The sequence below is a fragment of the Scyliorhinus torazame genome, chromosome 1, assembly GCF_047496885.1.
Source record: "Scyliorhinus torazame isolate Kashiwa2021f chromosome 1, sScyTor2.1, whole genome shotgun sequence".
Lineage (NCBI taxonomy): Eukaryota > Metazoa > Chordata > Chondrichthyes > Carcharhiniformes > Scyliorhinidae > Scyliorhinus > Scyliorhinus torazame.
Genome location: NC_092707.1, coordinates 262169283 through 262192272, shown reverse-complemented (window position 1 = coordinate 262192272; position 22990 = coordinate 262169283). Strand labels below are relative to the sequence as shown.

Sequence of the window (22990 nt, the reverse complement as noted above, 5' to 3'; positions counted from 1 at the left end):
CACTTATCAAAGCCACCACCTTTCCCCTGATGACTGAGGCCCACATGACCTTCAGCCGCATCAAAGCAGACATAACCAAGGCCACGATGCACGCGGTGGACGGGTCCATCCCCTTCCAGATGGAGAGCGACGCATCGGATGTCGCCCTGGCCGCTACCCTTAACCAGGCGTGGCCTTTTTTTCCCGTACCCTCAACGCCTCCGAGATTCGACACTCCTCTGTCGAAAATGAAGCTCAAGCCATTGTGGAACCTGTGCAGCACTGGAGGCACTACCTGGCCGGTAGGAGGTTCACCCTCGTCACCGACCAACGGTCGGTAGCCTTTATGTTCAACAACACACAGCGGGGCAGATCAAGAATGATAAAATCTTGAGGTGGAGAATCGAACTCTCCACCTATAATTACGATATCGTGTATCGTCCTGGGAAGCTCAATGAGCCCCCAGATGCACTGTCACGCGGCACATGCGCCAGCGCGCAAGATGACCGACTTCGGGCCATCCACAATGACCTCTGTCACCCGGGGGTCACCCGTCTTCTCCACTTCATTAAGGCCCGCAACCTGCCCTACTCCACCGAGGAGGTCAGGGCCATGACCAGGGACTGTCAAGTCTGCGTGGAGTGCAAGCCGCACTTCTATCGGCCAGACAAGGCCCATCTGGTGAAGGCATCCCGCCCCTTTGAGCGCCTCAGCGTCGATTTCAAAGGGCCCCTCCCCTCCACTGACCGCAACATATATTTTCTCAACGTCGTTGACGAGTACTCCCGTTTCCCCTTTGCCATCCCATGCACTAACATGACCGCGGAAACGGTCATTAAGGACCTGCACAGCATCTTCACCCTGTTTGGTTTCCCCACTTACGTCCACAGTGACCGGGGCTCCTCGTTTATGAGCGATGAGCTGCGCCAGTACCTGCTCGGTAAGGGCATTGCCTCGAGCAGGACTACCAGCTACAACCCCCGGGGAAATGGACAGGTGGAGAGGGAGAACGTGACGGTATGGAAGGCTGTCCTTCTGGCCCTACGGTCTAGAAATCTCCCGGTTTCCCGTTGGCAGGAGGTCCTCCCCGACACGCTCCACTCCATTCGGTCGCTCCTCTGTACAGCCACGAACGAGACCCCTCACGACCGTCTATTTGTCTTCCCCAGAAAATCCACCTCCGGGGGTCTCGCTTCCGTCCTGGCTGATGACACCGGGGCCTGTCCTCCTCCGGAAGCACGTGAGGAGCCATATGTCCGACCTCCTGGTTGAGTGGGTCCAGCTCCTACATGCCAACCCTCAGTATGCCTACGTGGCGCACCGCGACAGCCGACAAGATACAGTCTCCCTCCGGGATCTGGCACCCGCCGGTTCCCCAGCAACCATCACCTACTTTCGTCACCCCCCCCCGCCCCCCCCCACACTGAACACCGCCCCCGCCCACACACCCCCTCCCCCCATCGCCGACCCACCGTGATGAAGCTCCAGGCGACACGCTCCTGGAGTCAACGAACCCAACACCCGTGCCCGCTGTGAAGCCGGAGCTGAGGCGATCACAGCGAATGATCAAGGTGCCGGACAGACATGATCTGAGAGCCCACTTCACCCCAGCTGGACTTCAATTTTTTAAACAGGCAGTGAATGTGTTGAACGTATTGCTGCTACAATTCACCACTGTATTGCATTGTATTGTATTATGTTGATGCCCTTGTGGACTCCGCCTATGGCTCCGCCCCCTCAGGGGTGGTATATAGATCTGCAGCCTGTAGGCGGCACTCAGTACAGAGCAGTCGCAAGCAGGCACAGATTTAGCTTATTGAAACTACTGTTCACTTCTACTAATCGTCTCGTGTGAATTGATGGTGGCATCAATCCCCTTCAACAAGATTAAATTACATCCATAATCGAGGCTAATTATCAGTGCAATAGTGAGTGTCTGCTGCATTATTGGATGTGACGTTAGAAGAGAAATTAAACTGAAGTACGGTTTGTTTTTTCAGGTGGACATAAAAGACCTCTTGGAATCATTTGAAAAAACAGGGAACTCTCCTCGGGTCCTAGCCAACATTTATTGATCTACTAACTTTAGTACACCAGAATGATTGGTTACTTATCTCATTTCTTTTTATTACATTTTCCTGTGAACAAATTAACTGCTACATTTGCCTATATAATGGTGGCTACACATCCAAAAACATTTATTGAGTGTACATTGATTTGGGTTGTTTTGAGGTCTTGTGCAAGGCATCCTAAAATATAAACTCATTCTTTCCTTAACCTCACTATTAGTTCAAAATGTATGTAAATTCTAATTTTAATACCTTTCAGCAAATCATTGAAAAAAGGCAATCCCTATAGGGGAGATATCCATCAGTAGCTCCATTACCTGGCCTGTCGAATATGTAGTACTGGAACATAATCCTTTCTATAACAGATGAAGGCCGAACAGTTCACGCCTTCCACCTTCCTAAATTGCGGCATGGGAGCAAACAGGACAGATACAGCAGGGTCTGGTGTAGAAATAAGACAAATCATTGCAAAATTTACTTGACTGAATAAATGTTAAAAAAAGAAAAAAAATTAAGAATGAGACCCCCAACATCTCATTAAAAAATCTTTTACCTAGGGCAACTTTCTTTCGAACAGCAAGGATTATAAAGTGCAGTTCTCGGATGGCATTAAAGACACTCCTAAACCAGAATTAGAAATAAATTAATATTTTTTGTTAATTTTGGTAACATTGGTTAATGAAGCTCAAGAACAAGAATCAGCATATGCCATTTACACATTACAACCATATACACAATCTTTGTTACTCGGCAGGGGCTATCTGCCATAATCTCAGTGGAAAATCTGAAGGAATTACAAGTAATCAAATACCCATACCTGGAACATTAATCTAAATATGATGAAACCTTCATGAAGCTAAAACTTGTAAATCACGCAGATATTTAAACTAGCACGATACTTAAGTTCATATGATAAAAAATGCTACTTAGTAAGTGAACTGATTATTATGGGGGAGAGGGGAGCTATTACCATCCTGGACCAGACCTCAACAGTGTATAGGCTACTGGACCGTTGTTAGAATTATGAAAATAATAATGTGGTTTTGAATGAACAAATCATTTTCCCACTTGCCCTTCATCTCCCAAATTCCCCATCTCTGAGATATTTCTCCTGCCTTTCAATTTTGGTGTGAACCGCATCGGTCTTCACCTCAAAACTGCCTCCTTTCTGCTCCAAACCACCCCAGACGTAAAGTATATCTGATCAACAACTTTAAAATAATTGATGACTTTTCAAAAATATTTCGCATAGTATCTAAGCGTATAAATATAATGGAATTGCATATATTTTATCTATAATTAAGACATATTATCTAATACACAACCTACCTGACTATCTCTTTAGCACAACCGCCTGCAACTTCTGATTTTGCCACAAGCAAATGCATAAAAAGAGTGTTCAAAGGCTGCCAAAAATAAAATATATATATATATATATATATGTTGTATGTAAACATAAATAGATTATAGAAAATATAAACACTTAGAGAAAGTGATTTAAAGTCAAGTTTATCTAGTGCCCAAAATGTAGCCTTTGATACTTACAAATCAGAAACCAGAGAACAGATAAATGTAATTGTTTTTTATCAAAAAAGACTTTCAGCACAATAAAGAGATCGAAAATCTGCAGGAAACATATGAAAGATAACATTCTTTTACTCGTGCCTGGCTACAAAATTCACAATGTCTAGCCAAAGTGAAATCACAGCTTTCGCACTTCATTGGGGGCAATGCAACAGCCACGCTGCACCCAAAAAGCAACTCGCCATGGCACAGCATAGCCATTGAAAGCCGGGAGACCCCGCTCCTGGGGTTTACTCGGCTCGCTACGCCTCTCGAGATCCAACAGGATCTCGCGAGACGTTGTGATGTGAATCCTGCCCATTGGCAAATTTGCATATTAGAGCAAAGCAGTAAGCCACACTGCAATGTGCAGATTCCCAAGGTACCTGAGGCTTTGGAATTCAACCCCTTCACCTCAGGCTTGGGCGAGCGCTGTTCAGCACTGTCCCCACAAATGAGGACCAGACAGAACAGCATTCGTGGGGGATTCCCATGGGATGAGAGGCGCCCAACTGCATGACCTTTGGGCAGGATGGTGCCTTGTACTGACAGTACTGGGTACTCTGGCAGTGTCATCTGGGTGCCAGCCTTGCACTGCCAAGGTGTCCAGATGGCACTGCTAGATGGAATTGGCACTGCCAGGATACTGGGTTGGCACTGCAAAGGTGCCAGACTGGCATTTTGTTTTGCAGGTGCGATCAGGCTGGCGTTGCCTGGCATGGGTTTTGGGGGGTTGTTTTGGGGGATTGTTTTAGGGGTTTGGGAGATTGAGACGCCATTTCTAAGTCTCTCGTTATAATGGGGAGCGGAGTTCCGGTGAGCAGAGCTCCCCACTGCACAAAACGGGGCCGCTTGTACCCCGTTCAGGCCCCTTATTCAATGCCATGTGTTTCTTGGCACTTCGAGCACCGGGGAACATGCAGCTAAAGGCGCTCACTAGAGGATTTTGTTCTATTTTGGGAGAATCACGCCCACAGTGTTTGTTATATTATAATTTTTGAGTAGAAGGGGAAGAGAGGGAATAGAAAGGGGAGATGAAGATGAGGGAAGGTAAAGATGAACAGAGAGGAGAGACAGAGAAACGAGTGAAGTAAAATGAAAAGGGAAAGGAGACACACGGTGGCAAAACTATGAGGGAGAGGAGCACGGAAAGAGAGGAGAGGATACAGGAGTTAAGCAGGCTATTCAGAGAAAAGAAAGGAGTTAAAGAGGTAGAAGGAGAGAGAAAGAAGGGGTAAGGACAGAAAAGGAGGAAAACGTGACACGAGGACGGGAGATTGCAGGTTTGGGTAAACAGGGGAATGAGAATCTTCAATAACACATTAACATGAAAATCAAGTAATCGCAGTCATAGATTTTCCAGACGGACCCAGAGTTTGCTCGGTCAATGAAAATTGATGAAAACTGAAAAATCTTTAAAAAGGTTACACCTTGTTGTAGGTGCAACTGGGTTTATAACTTCTTAATTCCTGCTCAGCAACCTTTATTGGCCCTGAATAGATCATTTGAATTTGTGGAATGTCAAATTTCTCTATAATGATAAAATAAATTCAAATATATAAAAAGTATATATTTTTAAGTTTGTTTATCTTTATTTCACTTCTATTTTAATCCAATCATAATAATTTATTTTGCCACCTGAAAACTTGAATTAAAACAAAAGCATAGTAAGTGTTTTTAACTGTTTGGTTTGCTGTGTGAATAGTGACATTACTTTTGCTGCCTCAAGACATCTCTTTGACTTGGTGCCAGATTTAAACTACTATTGGAAATGAGGAAAATCACTCCTCAGTAATTGATAGATATTTGTGGGCAGCTTTCTTTGAGATCAATGGCAAGAATCTTTGCTTATACTACTCATTGCAAAATCCAGGCCAATGACAACATTAGCAGGAAGTATATTTATTGTAATGATTAAAACATTTTATTAAAGGGGCTGCACGGTGGCGCATTGGGTTAGCCGTGCAGCCTTCTGGCGCCGAGGTCCCAGGTTTGATCCCGGCTCTGGGTCACTGACCGTGTGGTGTTTGCGACGGTTTCACCCCCACAACCCAAAGATGTGTAGAATGGGTGGATTGGCCACGCTAAATTGCCCCTTAATTGGAAAAGAATTTGGGTACACTAAATTTATACAAAAAAGAAAAAAAAAACATTTTATTAATGTGGTATGTATATTTAACATTCATAAATATTGAGTAATTTCTGGTTTCAACTCACTGTGCATTTTGAACTAGGACCATAGGTGTGCAGCCAGGGTTCCCAATTGTTTTGTTCAATTTCCTCCACATTTGGGTAATCTAACAAAGCAGCGTGAGCCATAACTTCATTCTTCTCATTTTCTACAGTCACAGATAAATTTGCCCTTTCGCTAAAAGTGTAAAGAAATAAAACAGAAGCATTAAAGAAAGAATGAGTGCCTTTTATGTCCTCAGGACATTCCAAAGCACTTTATAGCGCATGAAACAGTTTTGAAGTGTAGTCACTATTGTAATATAAGAAAGTCAGTTTGCACAGAGCAAGGACCCACACACAGTAATGAGATAGTGTCCACGTAATTTATTTTGCTGCTGTTGGTTGAGGGTAGATACTGGCCTAGAGACCTTTCTTCTTCAAATATTGCCATGGGTCATTATGCCCAACACAAATACACGTAAAATATGCTGGACCACATGTTGTGATCCCAGTATCTGCCTAATAAAGACAGTAAATCCCATGTATATGTTAATGAGGAGCCTAATGCGTTATTTTAAAACATCTTGACTGAAAATGGGCTCATCTGTTATGGATCTTGGGCTTGTTCCACTTGGGTTTCTTACTGTAGATGTGAACTAATATGCAGCAACTGAGAAGTATGTGTGTCTTTAAAAACATTTACATGTAGTCAGAAGAAGCAGGAGTGCTCTTCCTGGCTCCACGATACTCCTGAGGGCTACTGTTGGCTGGTTTTAAGTTGTCCATTGAATATGAAGAGGATGGAATTTTAATACAATGCCATTATAGATTAATAAATATATACATGCATAATTGTCATACAAATAATGGTACAAAGTTGTAGGGTGACCGAGGGGAACACGGCAAATTATAAGACCATAAGACATAGGAGCAGAATTAGGCCACTCGGCCCATCGAGGCTGCTCCGCCATTCAATCATAGCTAATATTTTTCTCATCCCCATTCTCCTGCCTTCTCCCAATAACACCTGATCCTCTTATTAATCAAGAACCTATCTATCTCTGTCTTAAAGACACTCAGTGATTTGGCCTCCAAAGCCTTCTGCAGCAAAGTGTTCCACAGATTCACCACCCTCTGGCTGAAGAAATTCCTCCTCATCTGTGTCTGAGATGGTGTCCTCTGGTTCTAGTTTTTCCTACAAGTGGAAACATCCTCACCATGACCACTCTCTCCATGCCTCGTAGTATCTTGTAAGTTTAAATAAGATCCCCCCCATATCCTTCTAAACTCCAATGAGTACAGACCCAGAGTCTTCAACCGTTCCTCATATGACAAGCTGTTCATTCCAGGGGTGATTCTTGTGAACCTCCTCTGGACCCTTTCCAAGGCCAGTACATCCTTCCTTAGATACGGGGCCCAAAGCTGCTCACAATACTCCAAATGGGGTCTGACCAGAGCCTTATACACTTAAGAAATACATCCCCAGTCTTGTACTCTAGCCCTCTTGACATGAATGCTAACATTGCATTTGGCTTCTTAACTGCCAACTGAACCTGCACATTAACCTTAAGAGAATCATCAACAAGGACTCCCAAGTCCCTTTGTACTTCGATTTCCTAAGCATTTCCCCATTTAGAAAATAGTCTATGCCTAAACTCCTCACACTTTTCCACATTGTATTTCATTTGCCACTTCATTGCCCACTCTCCTAGCCTGTCCAAATCCTTCTGCAGCCCCCTTGCTTCCTCAATTCTACCTGTCCCTCTACAGATCTTTGTATCATCTGCAAACTTAGCAACAGTGCCTTCAGTTCCTTCTTCCAGATCATTAATGTATAATTCTTATAAATTCTTAATCCCAAAATGGCTAGAAAGACATTAAGCAGGGTGAAATGCCTACCTATGGGGAATATGAAGCAAAGTGCAAAGAGAATCAAGTTGAGCCGGTGTTATGCACGTTTAGTGGCTTTGGAGAACTAACAACAGGGACCTAGCAATAGATTTCATTGTGGTCCTCCTGTCCCTTTAACACTTGCTGAATACTTCCACTTAGTCCACAAGCATCACTCTGAAGTTTTGGTCATGTCATGTGAGGGTACCTTTAAGAAATGGATGTTTAGGCAATGTATCTTTAAGAAATGCAGTGATGTCAGTGTGTGGGTGGAGCTTGGTTTTAGTTCAGCCATTTTACAGTTTAGTTTCAGTTTGAAAAGAGCTTGGGGTGTGTCTGTGTTTGCAGTGAGCTGGATCTGCTGTGATCTCTGCCATGAAAGACTATCTCTGGATCATTTGGGTGATTTAAACTCATAATAGTAAAGCCTTTAACCTGATGTGTTTCTGTTTAAAGGTGTTAAGTCTCATGGATGTTGAAAGGAATAACTGAAGGATTATTTAGTGTTGTAATATTTTCGGGGTTATCTTTGAAGTAAGGGGTGTCAAGAGATCCAATGTTTATTTAAGAGGTTAAGTTGAATTCATGGAATAAACATTGTTTTGTGTTTAATGTGTCCATAATTGTAATCCCACACCTAGGGACAAGCCGTGTGCTCGGAAAAGCAACAATAGCATTAAAGGGGGAGGTTGGTTGAACTCCATGATACATTTTGGGGTTCTGAAAACACATCTCCCATAACAGTCACTTACCATATTAATCCTCCATTGCACTCCCATTCTGTCCTCAGCCTTTTAAAAGGCTTCAATGAAACATAATGCAAGCTGAGACTTCCGGTGGCAGCCATGATGTGAGTAGTAACACATAGGGCAGCTCCTGCTTGAAGCGTAGTGAAGAGCACTTTTTACCCTAAATTGGGTGCAACTTCAGCAGAAAAGTGTAGCTGAAGGTTGGAGAAGAAGTTCCCCCGGGAGTGGTATGTCTGCTAGTTACCAAACCCGGCAGAAGGTGAAAGAGCTGGCCAAGGAGTTGGAAGAGACTTGTGGTGCAGCAGCCAGTGGAAGGATGGTGGAGGGGGAAGGGTTGGTGCAGTTAGCAAAGCCCCAGATGGAACAGTTAATGGCCTTCATCAAGGAAGAGCTCCGCCAGCAGAGGAAGGAGATGCAGGAGGATCGCTCAAAGGCCATTGAAGGGGCTGTGGCTGAAGGGCTCGATGGACAGGGTGGAGAAATGTGTGGAGGTGCAGTTGTCTTAGATCCGAGAGATTGAGAGGGTGATTTCGGACCACAGCGATCGGGTGGTGGCATTGGAGGTGGAGCTCTTAGGAGACATTTGCAAGACCTTGAGAGAGTAAAGGTGAAGGAGCTGGAAAATAGATTGAGAAGGCAGCATCTGCAGATAGTTGGCCTAGCTGAAGAAGTGGAAGGTGCGGGTGCCAAAATGTACGTTTTGAGGATGCTAGCGGAGGGGGTCCCTGAACTGGACAGAGCGCACAGGTCTTTAAGAAGTATAGAGCGGGGGAGCCACTGCAGGCAATGATCATGAGGCTCCGTAAGTTTGTGGAGAAAGAGAAGATGCTGCAGTGGGCCAGGGAGAAGCGCAACTGTGAATGGGGGGAATAAGGTCCGAATATACCAGGACATTGGAGTTGAGCTAGCAAAATGGCATGCGGGTTTCAACAAAGCCAAAGTGGTGCTATATCGGCGGCAGATAACTTTTCGGGTGCTCTGGGTGACATATGAAGGCCAGGAATACTATTTTGAGGCCCCAGAAGCGGCCAATGACTTTATCAAGGAGCATATACTGGGGAAGAACTGAACGAAACTGAACAATTCTGGGAGACTGAGGTGCTGGCACTTTGAAGTAATTGGGAATACTTGTAGAGTAGGGGTTGGAGAGAGAGGGTTTTTTCTTTTCCTCCGACGTGAAGGGTTTTTTCTTTTTTTTTTACTGTTGGATTGACAAAGGGTAGCAGGTGTGAAAAGTTTGCAAGGGGACGGGAGTATTCCATTTTTTTGCATGTGTACAGGGTATATTCCAGAATTGACTTTTTTGTGGTAAGTCGGGAGTTTGGTCAGGGTGGAGGGGGCAGAGTACACAGGGATAGCAATCTCGGACCATGCGCCCATTGGCTGGAGATTCGGCTTAGAGCAGAAGCCGGGGTGGAGACTCGATTCGGGGTTGTTGGCAGTTAGAGGGTTCTGTGGCACAGTATGGGCTGTGATTAAAGATTATGTAGAATTGAACCAACATGGTTGGTTCGAGGGGAGATTATCTCGTTCAAGGCTCATGTGGACAGGAAAAGGAGGGAGGAATATGAACTGCTAATGAACAAGATAGTGGCGAAAGATAGGGAGTACTCGGGGATGCCCACCACGGAGGAATTGGCGAGGAGGAAAAAATTACAGGGGCAATTTGATAGGCTGACAACGGGGAGGGCGGTAGTGGGGCAAGAGGGGTGCAGTACAAATACAGAGAGAAGGCGAATCGAATGTTAGCGCACCAGCTATGGAGGCAAGCCGCGTCCAGGGAAATATTGAAGATACGGACTGGGGTAGGAGATGTGGTGTGGGAGCCGGGGAAGATAAATGAGGCGTTTCGGGATTATTATAAGGAGCTTTACAGGGCGGACCCGGGGGGGGGGGGGGGGGGGGGGGGGGGGGGGTTGAAGAAGGGGTGGGTTTTGGACGGGCTGGAATTTCCGCAGTTGGAGGAAGAGAAGAGGCAGACGCTAGAGAAGCCTATGGGGTTGAAGGAGATATTGGTCAGTATAAGGGGTATGAAGTCGGGGAAGACCCCAGGACCCAATGGCTACCTGGCAGAACTTTATAATGAGTTTGCAACGGACCTGGCACCACATCTCTTGGGAGCACTGAATAAAGCGTTGGAGAAGGGGGAGCTGCCGGGAACGATGATGCAGGCAACAATCACATTAATACCAAAAAAGGGGAAGGACCCATTGGAATATGAGTTATATAGGCCCATGTTGTTGTTAAATACAGATGTGAAAGTGCTGGCTAAGCTGGTGGCGGGAAGGATGGAAGGTTGTGTCCCGGGGGTGGTTGCGGAGGACCAAACAGGCTTTGTAAAGGGCAGGCAGCTTTCTAGCAATATAAGGAGAAGTGTGAAATGTGATCATGGCCCCGTCGGGGTCTCAGGTACCAGAGATAGTTGCGTCCTTGGATGTGGAGAAGGCATTTGACTGGGTGGAGTGGCGGTACCTGTTTGAGGTCCTGGGAAGGTTTGGGCTGAAGTTTGTGGCATGGGTGCACCTGTTATATGTGGCACCCAGGATGAGTGTGCAGACCAATGGGTTCACTAAACTTTGAACTGCACAGATGGACAAGGCAATGATGCACGCTGTTACTGCTGATGTTTGGGCTAGTTATAGAGCCTCTTGCAATGGCTCTTAGGGGGTCGGCAGAGTGGCAAGGGATTATGAGGAATGAAGGGAGCATCGAGTGTCGTTCTATGATGATGACCTACTATTCTATGTTTCGGACGGACCCATTAGAGAGCATGGAGTGGATCATGGGCTTGTTGGAGCAGTTTAGGCCATTCTCGGGATATAAGCTAGGAAAAATATATAGGAAAAAGCAAAGTGTTCCCGGCGAATGAGTTGGGTGGGTGAGTCAATTTAGGGGCGACGCCATTTAAGGTGGCTAGAGACAGGTTTAGATACCTGGGGATTCAGGGAGCGAGGGAATGGGCGATGCTTCATAAAGGATATTTAACAAAACTGGTGGAGGAGGCTAGGGAGAATCTCAAGAGGTGGGACACGCTGCACTTGACTTTGGCAGGGAGGGTCCAAGTGGTGAAGATGAACATTCTGCTGAGGTTCCTGTTCATATTCCAGACACTCCCAATCTTTATAACGAAGGCCTTCTTTTGGAAACTGGACACAATTATTTCAGACTTTGTATGGGCAGGGAAGGTGCCAAGGGTTAAGAGGACCCTGTAGCAGAGGCAGAGGTATCAGGGAGGGTTGGCGTTGCCAAACCTGCTACATTATTATTGGGCAGCGAACGTGGAGAAAGTGAGGCGATGGTGAGAAGGAGAGAGGGTATAATAGATTAGGATGGAGGAGGAATCTGTAGGGGGTCCAGCTTGAGGGCTATGGTGACCGCAGCATTGCCAATGGCACCGAGCCCGGTGGTGCAGTCCACGGTGAAGATCTGGAACCAGCTGAGGAGGCACTTTAGGACAGAGAGGATGTCGGTGTTAACGTCATTGTGTGAAAACCACGGTTTTGTGCCGGAGGGGATAGATGCCACGTATAGGAAGTGGAGAGAAGTGGGGCTGGTTATGGTGAGGGATTTGTATCTGGAAGGAGGATTTGCCAGTATAGATGAATTGAAGGAGAGGGTAGAGCTCCCGAGAGGAAATGAGTTTAGGTATCTGCAGGTAAGGGACTTGGCACGGAAGGTTTGGAAAGAGTTCCCCAGGCGGGCAAGAATGAGTGGATTCTTTCAGGGGGTGACAGACAAGTGTGGGGAGGACCAGCAAATCATGCACATATGTTCTGGGGCTGCGAAAAGTTGGAGAGATTCTGGGCAGGAGCGTTTGCGGCGATAGCAAGGATAATGGGGGAGCAGGTTGAGCCGGACCCTTTGGTGGCGATATTTGGGATATCGGAGAAGCCAGAGCTGATGGAGGGAGGAAGGCCAACTTTGGGCCTTCGCCTCTCTGATTGCCCAGTGACTAATTTTATTGGAGTGGCGATCAGCAATGCCACCGAGGGTAGCAGCGTGGCTGGGTGACTGATATGACTTTCTTTGGCTGGAAAAGATTAGATACAAGTTAAGGGGTTTAGTGAGGATTTCGAGGCAAGGTGGGAGATGTACTTGACCGTGTTTGAGGAGTTGTTCGTCGTGGGGGAAGGGGCGGGAGGGGGTAAAAGGGGAAAAATTTGTACAAATTGTATAGTTGTGTGTTAGGAAGTTTGTTTCCCGAATTGTTGATATGTTGTAACTTTTCATGTACGTTTGGAATAAAATACTTCAAAAAAAGAAACATAATGCAAGCTAGAGGAATAGCATTTCATCTTTCAATTAGGCAGTTACAACATTCTAAGTTTAACATTGAGTTCAACAACCTCTCCCAATTTCCAAAGTAGCAGTTGCTGAAAATGGCTCTGCTGTTGCCATTTACACCTCCCCTAGACCCATCTTTTGTTTTTCATTATCCCATTACCACCCGCCTATTCACTATCATCTCTTTTTCATTAACTCACTCCAGCCCTCCAACACAGATCTTCTCTTTTGTTCTTTCCCCCACCGGCCTCATTTCCCCTGGCATTGTAAATAATTAAATTTCTCATTTATTCTGACTCTCATGAAAGGTGACCAGCTTGAAACATTCATTCTGTTTATATCTCCGCAGACACTGACATGACCTGCTGGGGGGGTTTTCTGCTTGCTTCAGTATTTTCTGCTTATACGTTACAATACATTGCCAGGCCACCCATCAAAATAGAAAATGGTGGAAGAAATTGCATTGTGACAGAGCGAAGGGAACTCCAAAATTGGTGAATGCCTGTTAATCTTAAAGTGTAACCCTGGAGTATCAGCTTGAGGATTAAAGGACATTCAGATCAGTCAATTGGAGCTGTAATTATTTCCAACAGGTAGCTTTTTGTCCTCATAGTTGTAGTATTCCAAATAAATTACTAAGAAACACATTAGTCCTGCATACTTCCATGGAAACTGCTTTTCTAAGGCCTTATTAGTGGATACTCTTTACATATACATACAGCAGATAGGTGACATTAATTCTTCCAAACATAGCTGTTGTATTTGGGGTGAACAGTTTCATAATCTGAGGAGCATCTTGAGATTCTGATCGTCTGACTTTAATTACTTGACTTCCTCCACCTGAAGCATATATAGTTGTCATTGTTGGTCTGTAAAAGAGAGCACAGACAAGGAACTGAAAAGTACGTGAAAATGTAATGAGGATATTTACTCAAGGTTATAACAAATGCAATTCGGCAACAACAAAAAAATCTGTCACATGGATTCAATTGTATAAATTGAAAGAATTAGATTACTGTATTCAAAAATCTTTAACTCAGCTACAATAATCACTATTTCCAAGGAAGTAAATAAACTACTCGGCTTTACCAGTTTCAATTCAAGTTCAATGGCATTGAAACATTGTTATATTTTAGGTGGTTATTAGAGGAGGAGGAAGCGGATAGGGTGATCAAGAACAATTGCCACATTTTCTCCCATTCCAATGCAGATTAGTATGATGGGTTTGAGGTCCTATGACCTATGTTTGGGCAGTTTAACAAAGTTCCTGATGAAATTAAATGAAAATTGCCTATAATCAATATAAATTGTAAATGTCACTTTGGCACACTTTATATATTCTCAGAATGTAGTTGCTACCAGCAATTATAATAATAATTGGTATTGGTGTCATAAGTAGGCTTACATTAACACTGCAATGAAGTTACTGTGAAAATCCCCCAGTCGCCACACTCCAGCACCTGTTCGGGTACACAGAGGGAGAAATCAGAATGTCCAATTCACCTAACAGCATGTTTTTGGGGACTTTCGGGACTTCGGGAATTATTGCTCATTTCTAGTTATCTTGAGATGACGATGTTAGGCCTTCTCTATGGATGAAGGCAGTTCTTGTAATGATGGTGCTCCACAATAGTTTTAGATATGTTTTAGGATGCTGCCCAATCAATGAGGAAGCAACAGTGATGACACAGGTCTTCTTCATAACATAACTTCCTAAGAGTTCTGGAGAAGTCTTATTCGACTTGAAAGATTGGGAAGATTGGGCGCGATTCTCCGGAAAGATTTCTAAATGTGGTCGTGAGCAGGAAATGCCACGAGCTTCCCGTTGCTCGGCCGGCTGAGCCCAGCAACGCAATACAGCGTTAACTGGTCCACTGAACGAGGCCCCAAATGAAGGGTCGCCATCCAATTCGCCGGGACCACGCTTGCCAGCATCCCCCCCCCACTCCCCCCACCCCCCAGCTCACATGGGTGAGCAGCACTTAAACGACTCTTCCAAAGCCAAGCCAAACCCACTCAGATCGCAGACATGGGGCTGACACGACAGGCCCCAAGATTTGGAGACGCGGACATGGGTAGGTTCCTAGATGTGTGGAGGCCAGGGCGGATGTCTGGTTCCCCTGAGGGTCCCGGAGGGTGAGCCACAGGACAGCCAGTGCCACCTGGGGTGAAGTGGCAGCGGCCATCAGCTCGGGCAGTGTGATCAGGAGGAGGCCTCCAGTGTTGGCAGCTCCCAGGTGGAGGCAGTAATGCCCAGGCCAGCAGAATCCAGGAGGTCTGCTGGATCCCAAGACCCAGCTGGATCGCAGTCAGACGCTGAGCCTATGGAACAGGGTTACCCAGAGCTGATGAATGGCCGTGACATTCAGAGGGAGGTGTCAGTGACACTCAGCAGGTCCATAGCCGATTGCAGGAGTCCCAGAGGCTACAGGCGCAGGAGATGTCACTGGCAATGCGTGACACCGAGGCCAACACTTTTGGGTGGTGACCGCAGCGGAGAGCCTGGTGCATGACATCAGCAGCATTAGTGGAGATGTCCAAGGCGAGGTTCAGTCAGTGACGGCAATGGCTGAGGGTCTCGGTAGACTGTCCGACTCACTGGGAGGTGTGGTCCAGTACTAGGTGGACTTTGATGAGGCAATGCAGACATGTCCCGGTCTCAGATGGGAATGGCAGACACGCTGTGGAGCTTGTCCCAGTCGCAGGTGAGCAATGTCGAGTCACTGCAGATTGTGTCCCAGTCACTGAGGAACATCATCGAGGGCATCAGCACCATGGTGCAGACATTGTGCGGCTGGCAGGCCAGATGAAGCAGAGGCAGCCTGGGCTAAATCCAGATGCCCCTCCATTCCGAGGTGAACACCAGGGCCCTACGGACACTGACCGGAAGGAGGGGGCGCTGGGTGACAACCAGGACCCATCCCATGCACTGGCGATGGTAGCCACCAGATCCCCTGAGTTCCACCCCTCTGAAGCTGAGTTTTGCAGCTAGCATCCAGAACAGGGCGGCATGGCTTTGCATGTGCCGCCAAATACACCAGGGCCCTCCGGCCCCAGAGGGCCCCCGCCAGGGGCATTGAAGGCCACAGGACATGATAAGTAGTTGGCGGCCTCCACCGCTGATGTGCATCCTGGGGATACAACTAGATTTAGCGGTAGAGCAAGGGAGGCCAAGGATCACTGAGAGGGCACTGGGAGGGTGGGGATGGCAGAGTGGCGCAGGCGCAGTGGTTAGAACTGCTGCCTATGCCGCTGAGGACCCGGGTTCAATCCCAGCCCCGGGTCACTGTCTGTGTGGAGTTTGCACATCCTCCCCTTGTCTGCGTGGGTTTCATCCCCACAACCAAAAGATCTGCAAGGTGGATTGGCCATGCTAAATTGCCCCTTAATTGTTGCTGTGCCATATCTGCAATCTTATATAGCTGTCATAGCTGAATTGTAACGACTTGTCCAGAAGAGTAGTTAATTCTAGCATATATGCCTTGATCACTACTCATAGGTCAGCACAGAGGCACAGTGGTTAGCACAGCTGCCCCACAGCGCCAGGGACCTGGTTTTGATTGCGACCTTGTGTGGAGTGTGTACATTCTCCCCTTGTCTGCGTGGATTTCCTGCGGGTGCTCCGGTTTCCTCCCCCCGTCCAAAGATGTGCAGGTTTGTTGGATTGGACATACTAAATTGCCCCTTACAGAGGGGTTGCTGGAATAGGGCATGGGATTGGGCCTAGACAGTTGTATGGGCCGCTGCCAATGGTTGATGATGGCAGCGGCAGTGGGTGTTTGCGGGGGTTGGTGGAGAACAAAAGCAGTAGAAAGTAAGGTGAGTCCAAAAAACAAAGTTATCATGGCTAGAGAGATTGTTTCTATGAGGGATGGGATTGATGGGAGGAATGAGCATGACAAGAATGGGACGGGGATAGCATGGGAGGTAGGATGAGGATAACATAGCAAGACAGAGGGGCCATGGCGTGGGAGGAGTGAATGAGATAATGAAATTGGTTAACTGTGGCAAAATAGGGGAGACAATAATTTGATACAATTTATTATTCAAAAGCTATTTGTACTAAAAATGATGATTCACTTGATTTTAATTAAGAAGTTTTTGAAAATCTGTCAGGTGATTTAAAACAATACATCAGTGATTCTATAGACAAAAATGATAACAGTCTAACCTCTTGAGTTTCTACAAAGTCTAACTCCAATAGGTATTCCACTGTAGAAAGGTAAGACACAAGAAAGGGACAGAGTGTTGCTATGAAACATGAATCCTAAATAAAGACTTTGTCACAGATCAAGTCTGGTAATTAGAAACTATTTTCTTTGATTATAGATCTGAAATTATAACAGATAGATTTCAAGAAAATTAGGTGTTCATTCCTCAAACAACATAGAACCATTTAGATGTAAACCTGCCTTTTCAACTCAGGAGAAAACAATTGCCGATTAGACTTTTATATCCATGACTATTAACAAATTACAACATCAGGTCCTTCAAAAAAAAAACCATGGGCAACTTTATGCAGCCTTTCCGAAAGTAGGAAATTTTGATTACATAATGTGTTTTTGTTGAAAGAATAACCATGAATCTGTATTTTAATAATTATTGGAATAAGGTTACTGATTTGACTGCAAACGTTTTACAGGTCTCTGCTAGCGCATTAGAAAACATTGAAAGCACGGTGGCACAGTGGTTAGCACTGCTACCTCACGGCACCGAGGACTCGGGTTCGATCCCAGCCCTGGGTCACTGTCTGTGTGGAATTTGCACATTCTCCCTTTGTCTGCGTGAGTCTCACCCCCACAATCCAAAAAGACGTGCAGGGTAGGTCAGTTGGCCACGCTAAGTTGCCCCTTAATTGGAAAACCAGAATTGGCTACTCCAAATTTTTTTTAAAAATAGAATTCATTCAAACTTAAAATGGGTAAAAATGGAAGTAAGTCAGAGTAAACAGTAGATCAGGGATGTACTTCTGAAGCTTTATAAAGCATTAGTTAGGCCCCATTTAGAATACTGTGAGCAATTTTGGGCCCCACACCTCAGGAAGGACATACTGGCACTGGAGCGGGTCCAGCGGAGATTCACACGGATGATCCCAGGAATGGTAGGCCTAACATACGATGAACGTCTGAGGATCCTGGGATTATATTCATTGGAGTTTAGGAGGTTGAGGGGAGATCTAATAGAAACTTACAAGATAATGAATGGCTTAGATAGGGTGGATGTAGGGAAGTTGTTTCCATTAGCAGGGGAGACTAGGACCCGGGGGCACAGCCTTAGAATAAAAGGGAGTCACTTTAGAACAGAGGTGAGGAGAAATTTCTTCAGCCAGAGAGTGGTGGGTCTGTGGAATTCATTGCCACAGAGGGCGGTGGAGGCCGGGACGTTGAGTGTCTTTAAGACATAAGTTGATAAATTCTTGATTTCTTGAGGAATTAAGGGCTATGGAGAGAGAGCGGGTAAATGGAGTTGAAATCAGCCATGATTGAATGGCGGAGTGGACTCGATGGCCGAATGGCCTTACTTCCGCTCCTATATCTTATGGTCTTAAAAGCACCAAACCCAGATCCTATATTTCTTCCTAAGTGTGAAATTATAAGTGCTTACTAACCATCATGCATGCACATTAGGCACAACATCTGCAATCGGAAAGGATTTTCAATATTTCGTGTGATTTATATATTATGCCATAAAAATTAATTCAAAAAATGCAGATCTCAGTGAAGATATTCTTTGTCAAACATTCCATTGCAAATGTCATTAAACGGGGGGGGGGGGGGGGGGGACTTGTATTCCAGCTGCGGTTGAAAATCTGGTCGCTGCGTTAAGAAATCCTCTGAACAAGCACAGAGGATACTTTCATTTGAAAGTTGGCACGACCAGTTCATGGGCAGAGCTTCACCGGGACGAAATATGTGACGGATGGACGTCAAAAATTGTGGAGCCTTGTGCGTATCGTATTTACGCGCGTTTCTCACTTCTGCCCAAAATTCCGCGATCTTTTAAGCCACATAACTGGCTTACAACCAGTTCCCTCGCCGTCTCTCTCTCTCTCTCTAATTTTGCAACTACAGAGGACGTACCTGACCCTTTCTCTATGTTTATAGACACCGACTGACTTACATTGCTCATGCTCCTAATTCTGCAAACTGCCTCTCGTCACCTGATCTCACAGATTGGTGTCTCAAAACTGAGTTGTAGCCCACCGCCCAGCACAAAGCAGGAAACTACTTTCTGGAGGTGGAGGTAGGATTGATGTATGGATGGAATCAGCTGCACATTGCACATAAGAGGCAATAAATAACATATTCCTTCAATGATGATTTTAAAAAGAAAATGCTGGATAAATTGCGCAGGTCTGTCAGCATCTGAGGAGGGAAAGAGTTTCGAGTTTAAATGACCCCACAACACTGAAGTTTAATTAATATAAAATGGAAAATGCTGGAAATATTTGGCTGTCCGGACTGCACGTTTGGAGAGAGAAGAGGGGTTTTATTCGTCGACATATATTTCACTGTGGGTGTAACATGTCTGACGAGCTACAGATTCATATTTGTCCAGTATATCCACTGTGTGTGTGTGTGAATAAAACGATGAATTTAACCAGGCCTAGCTTCACCTCACTACACAGAACAATAAAAAGTTATCCTCTCCCGGAGAGAAAAAAAGCCTGAGCAAACCAATCCTGTAAAAAAACAAAATCAACCCAAACCTGCGCCGCTGCCTTCGTGCCCGGAAAACCGCAAGATGTCTTAGTAACGCGGCGCCCCGGTGCCATGGCAACCGCCGTCGTTACCACGTGATGCACCGCCGGGTCGGAGGTCAGGCTGTGAGGCCCGGATGTGTGCTGGGAGTGGAAGCTGAGATGATTTCGTTTTATTGTTCGTCCTTATAAATATTTTTTTCAAATAATTGAAGAGGAGGAGGGGGGTCGCGGCAAGAACATGGCGTCGACCGCGGCTGGAAAACAGCGAATCCCTAAAGTGGCAAAGGTAATCACCGTCTTATTGCTAAACCGTGCCGGGCCCAATTAGGCCCAGTTAGTCTGGAAATTCCCAAATGCAAACATCTATTTCTCGGGCGAGAGCAGCTGAGTGATGGTATTAGAGTTAAAGTCAGGGCATTCAAAGATTCCTTCTCCACCTCCAGGTGGCCACCATGGACTTCCGTTGGGTTGGTCCATGACTACGCCTGGCAAATTACTAGCAGTGGTTTGCCTTTGCCCTCTGCAGTATGGCTGACTAGGATACTCTCATTTTTACCGCCTTCCATCAGGCGTACCAGAAGGGCCAACAGGCTGATGATCCAACCTCCTTAGCCACGTTATGAACGCACCTTCCTTGGCCATCAAGTTCTGAAATGCGGTTTGAACCCAGAGCTTCTGGTGGTGGGACATGACTTACTCACTGTGCTACAAGATCTCCCTAACTCAAATGGTTACAGGTTAATGCAGTGGATTCCACAAACACCCCTCTCCCCAATACACAGGCACTTGTTGTAAATTGAATATCACCCCTCATTTACTTCCTCACGTTTTTATAATGCCTTTCATGGACTAAGTAAAGCCTTCTTACAACTAGAATCTTGAGGTGGCCAAAACATGATGCAAGTTGTCTTACATAAATCTTCACCACACTCGAGCCATGTCTGTCATGTAGCTGTTCAGGAAACATAGAATTGAGAGTAGCTGTCAGAAGATTAATCTAAGAATCTATATTAAGAATGTGTTAGATAATTGCGAAATTGAAGGACTTGTTCTTAGACGGGATGTTCGCGAGTCTGGGAGCACTGACAGAAAAATATGGGTTGCCACCTGGGAATGCATTTCGCTATATGCAAGTGAGGGCATTTGTGAGGCACCAGGTGGGGGAACTTCCGCAGCTCCAGGCGCAAGAGATCCAGGACAGAGTGATTTTGGGGGCATGGGTGGGTGATGGTAGGGTGTCAGATATATATAGGGAAATGAGAGACGAGGGGGAAACGATGGTAGAGGAGCTGAAGGGAAAATGGGAGGAGGAGCTGGGGGAAGAGATTGAGGAGGGGCTGTGGGCAGATGCCCTAAGTAGGGTAAACTCTTCGTCCTCGTGTGCCAGGCTCAGCCTGATACAATTCAATGTTCTACACAGGGCGCATATGACTGGAGCAAGGCTGAGTAGATTTTTTGGAGTGGAGGATAGGTGCGGGAGATGCGTGGGAAGCCCGGCGAACCACACCCGCATGTTTTGGTCATGTCCGGTATTGCATGGGTTCTGGGTGGGTGTGGCAAAAGTGATTTCAAAGGTGGTGGGGGTCCGGGTCGAACCAGGCTGGGGGTTGGCTATATTTGGGGTTGCAGATGAGCCGGGAGTGCAGGAGGCGAGAGAGGCTGATGTTTTGGCCTTTGCGTCCCTAGTAGCCCGGCGAAGGATTCTACTTATGTGGAAAGAAGCTAAGCCCCCGGGTGTGGAGGCCTGGATCAATGACATGGCAGGGTTCATAAAATTGGAGCGGATAAAGTACGCACTAAGAGGTTCGGCTCAAGGGTTCACCAGGCGGTGGCAACCGTTCCTCGACTATCTCGCAGAGCGATAAGGGAAAATAGGAAAGGTAGCAGCAGCAACCCAAGGGGGGAGGGCTCATTTGGGTCCTCAGGGGTTTTATGTGTGTGTTTATATATTAGTTATTTATATTAGATGTTACGAAGTTACTATTTTAGTTACTATTTCTGTTGTTTCTTATTTTGTTGTCGGCAGTTGCCGTTAGTTAGCATATTATTTATTTTAAAAAACGATCAATGTATATATTATTGCAAAGTTGTAAAATGGGAAATTTTTGTTTGATCGAAAAACTTTAATAAAATATATTTATTAAAAAAAGAATGTGTTAGATGGCAGCACGGTGGTGCAGTGGTTAGCACTGCGGTCTCACGGCGCCGAGGTCCCAGGTTCGATCCCGGCTCTGGGTCACTGTCCGTGCGGAGTTTGCACATTCTACCTATGTTTGTGTGGGTTTCGCCCCCCACAACCCAAAAATGTGCTAGCTAGGTGGATTGGCTATGCTAAGTTGACCCTTAATTGGAAAAAAATAATTGGGTACTCTTAAAAAAAAATTTTTAAGAATGTGTTAGATGCCTGTCATGACAAGGTTTTGGAGACATTAATAATTGCTGATGTTCCATACTGCTCTGCTTCAGGTAACACTTAAGTGAAAATTTTGGGTACCTAGCTGGACCAGTGTTCAATGTGTTGAGAAAATTTTGTTGGTTAAATTTCACGTTGGTTTATGCTTCTGTTTCTGGACTTGGGCAAGCGGGCTATGTTTTTCCAGGGATCAAGCCTGCACTCAAACAGATAATTCCTTCTGGAGGTTTGGTTTGGGGATTATTAAGTATCGTGAAGGGCTTCCAGTGCATGTCATGTGCATCTGACCAAAAGGAAAGTGCTACTGAGAAGTAAACACAATACCATTTGTTTAAATTGGTTTGTAATATGTCTTGTTTTATTTTCAATTCTATTTTGCTCTTTATATTTCCCTGATATCAACAGTATTGCAAAAAACTGTTAACATTCTCTGCTATTAGTCCATTGAGGCTGACAGCATTTTGCAGTCTACACATGAGCAAAATAATGCCAAAATCCAGAAGTTGCTGTCATTGAGCTTACAATGTTCAATAGGGTCCTGGAGAGGTTCCTGCAGACTCCATTGCCCTAATTTTTTTAATTTATTCTTTCATGGGGTGTGGGCATCACTGGCTAGGCCAGCATTCATTATCCATTCCTAACTGCCTTTGAGAAGCCTTCTTGAACGTTGCAGGCCATGTTGTCTACACCCACAGTGCCTTTAGAAAGGCATTTCCAGGATTTTGACCCAGCAACAGCGATACAGTTCCAAATCAGGGCGATGTGTGGTTTGGAGGGAACTTGGAGATGATGGTGTTCCAATCCAACTGTTGCCCTCCTAAGTGGTAGAGGTCACAGGTTTGGAAGGTGCTGTTGAAGAAGCATTGGTGAGTTGCTGCAGTGTATCTTGTAGATGGTGCACACTGCTGCAAATGGGTGTTGGTGTTGAGAGGGTGTGAATGTTTTTTGTGGTGGATGAGGTTCCAATCACGCAAGCTTATTGTCTTGGATGAACATGATGTGGTCAGTGTCTATATGTGCGATCTTCTTGGAGATCCTCTCCACTTTGAGCCGGCAGTTTGCGGTGTCGATGATAGCCATGGTGTGTCCTGGTGTGTCATGGATAACCTGGTGATGTGTCCTGGATAACCTGGTGTTGTAAGACTTTTTACTGTCTTGGATGATAAGA

At 45.7% G+C, this 22990-nt stretch overlaps 2 protein-coding genes across 3 annotated transcripts in view; one reads left to right on the top strand and one right to left on the bottom strand.

Moving 5' to 3' along the window:
• cfap61 (cilia and flagella associated protein 61) overlaps positions 1-19517 on the bottom strand; it is a 584187-nt gene extending 564670 nt beyond the window's left edge. For both annotated transcript variants that reach the window (XM_072505562.1, XM_072505571.1), the window contains exons 1-6: positions 19416-19517; positions 13426-13575; positions 5829-5979; positions 3378-3454; positions 2602-2669; positions 2366-2489 (exon numbers count right to left, since the gene is read on the bottom strand). In XM_072505562.1, coding sequence (XP_072361663.1) covers positions 2366-2489; positions 2602-2669; positions 3378-3454; positions 5829-5979; positions 13426-13568 — 563 coding nt within the window. In that variant the 5' untranslated portion in view covers positions 13569-13575; positions 19416-19517. The remainder of the gene's footprint in view (positions 1-2365; positions 2490-2601; positions 2670-3377; positions 3455-5828; positions 5980-13425; positions 13576-19415) is intronic.
• Positions 19518-19519: 2 nt separating this feature from the next.
• The window catches only part of crnkl1 (crooked neck pre-mRNA splicing factor 1), a 45122-nt gene continuing 41651 nt past the window's right edge, over positions 19520-22990 (top strand). Inside the window, exon 1 of the mRNA XM_072505583.1 lies at positions 19520-19695. Coding sequence (XP_072361684.1) covers positions 19648-19695 — 48 coding nt within the window. The 5' untranslated portion in view covers positions 19520-19647. The remainder of the gene's footprint in view (positions 19696-22990) is intronic.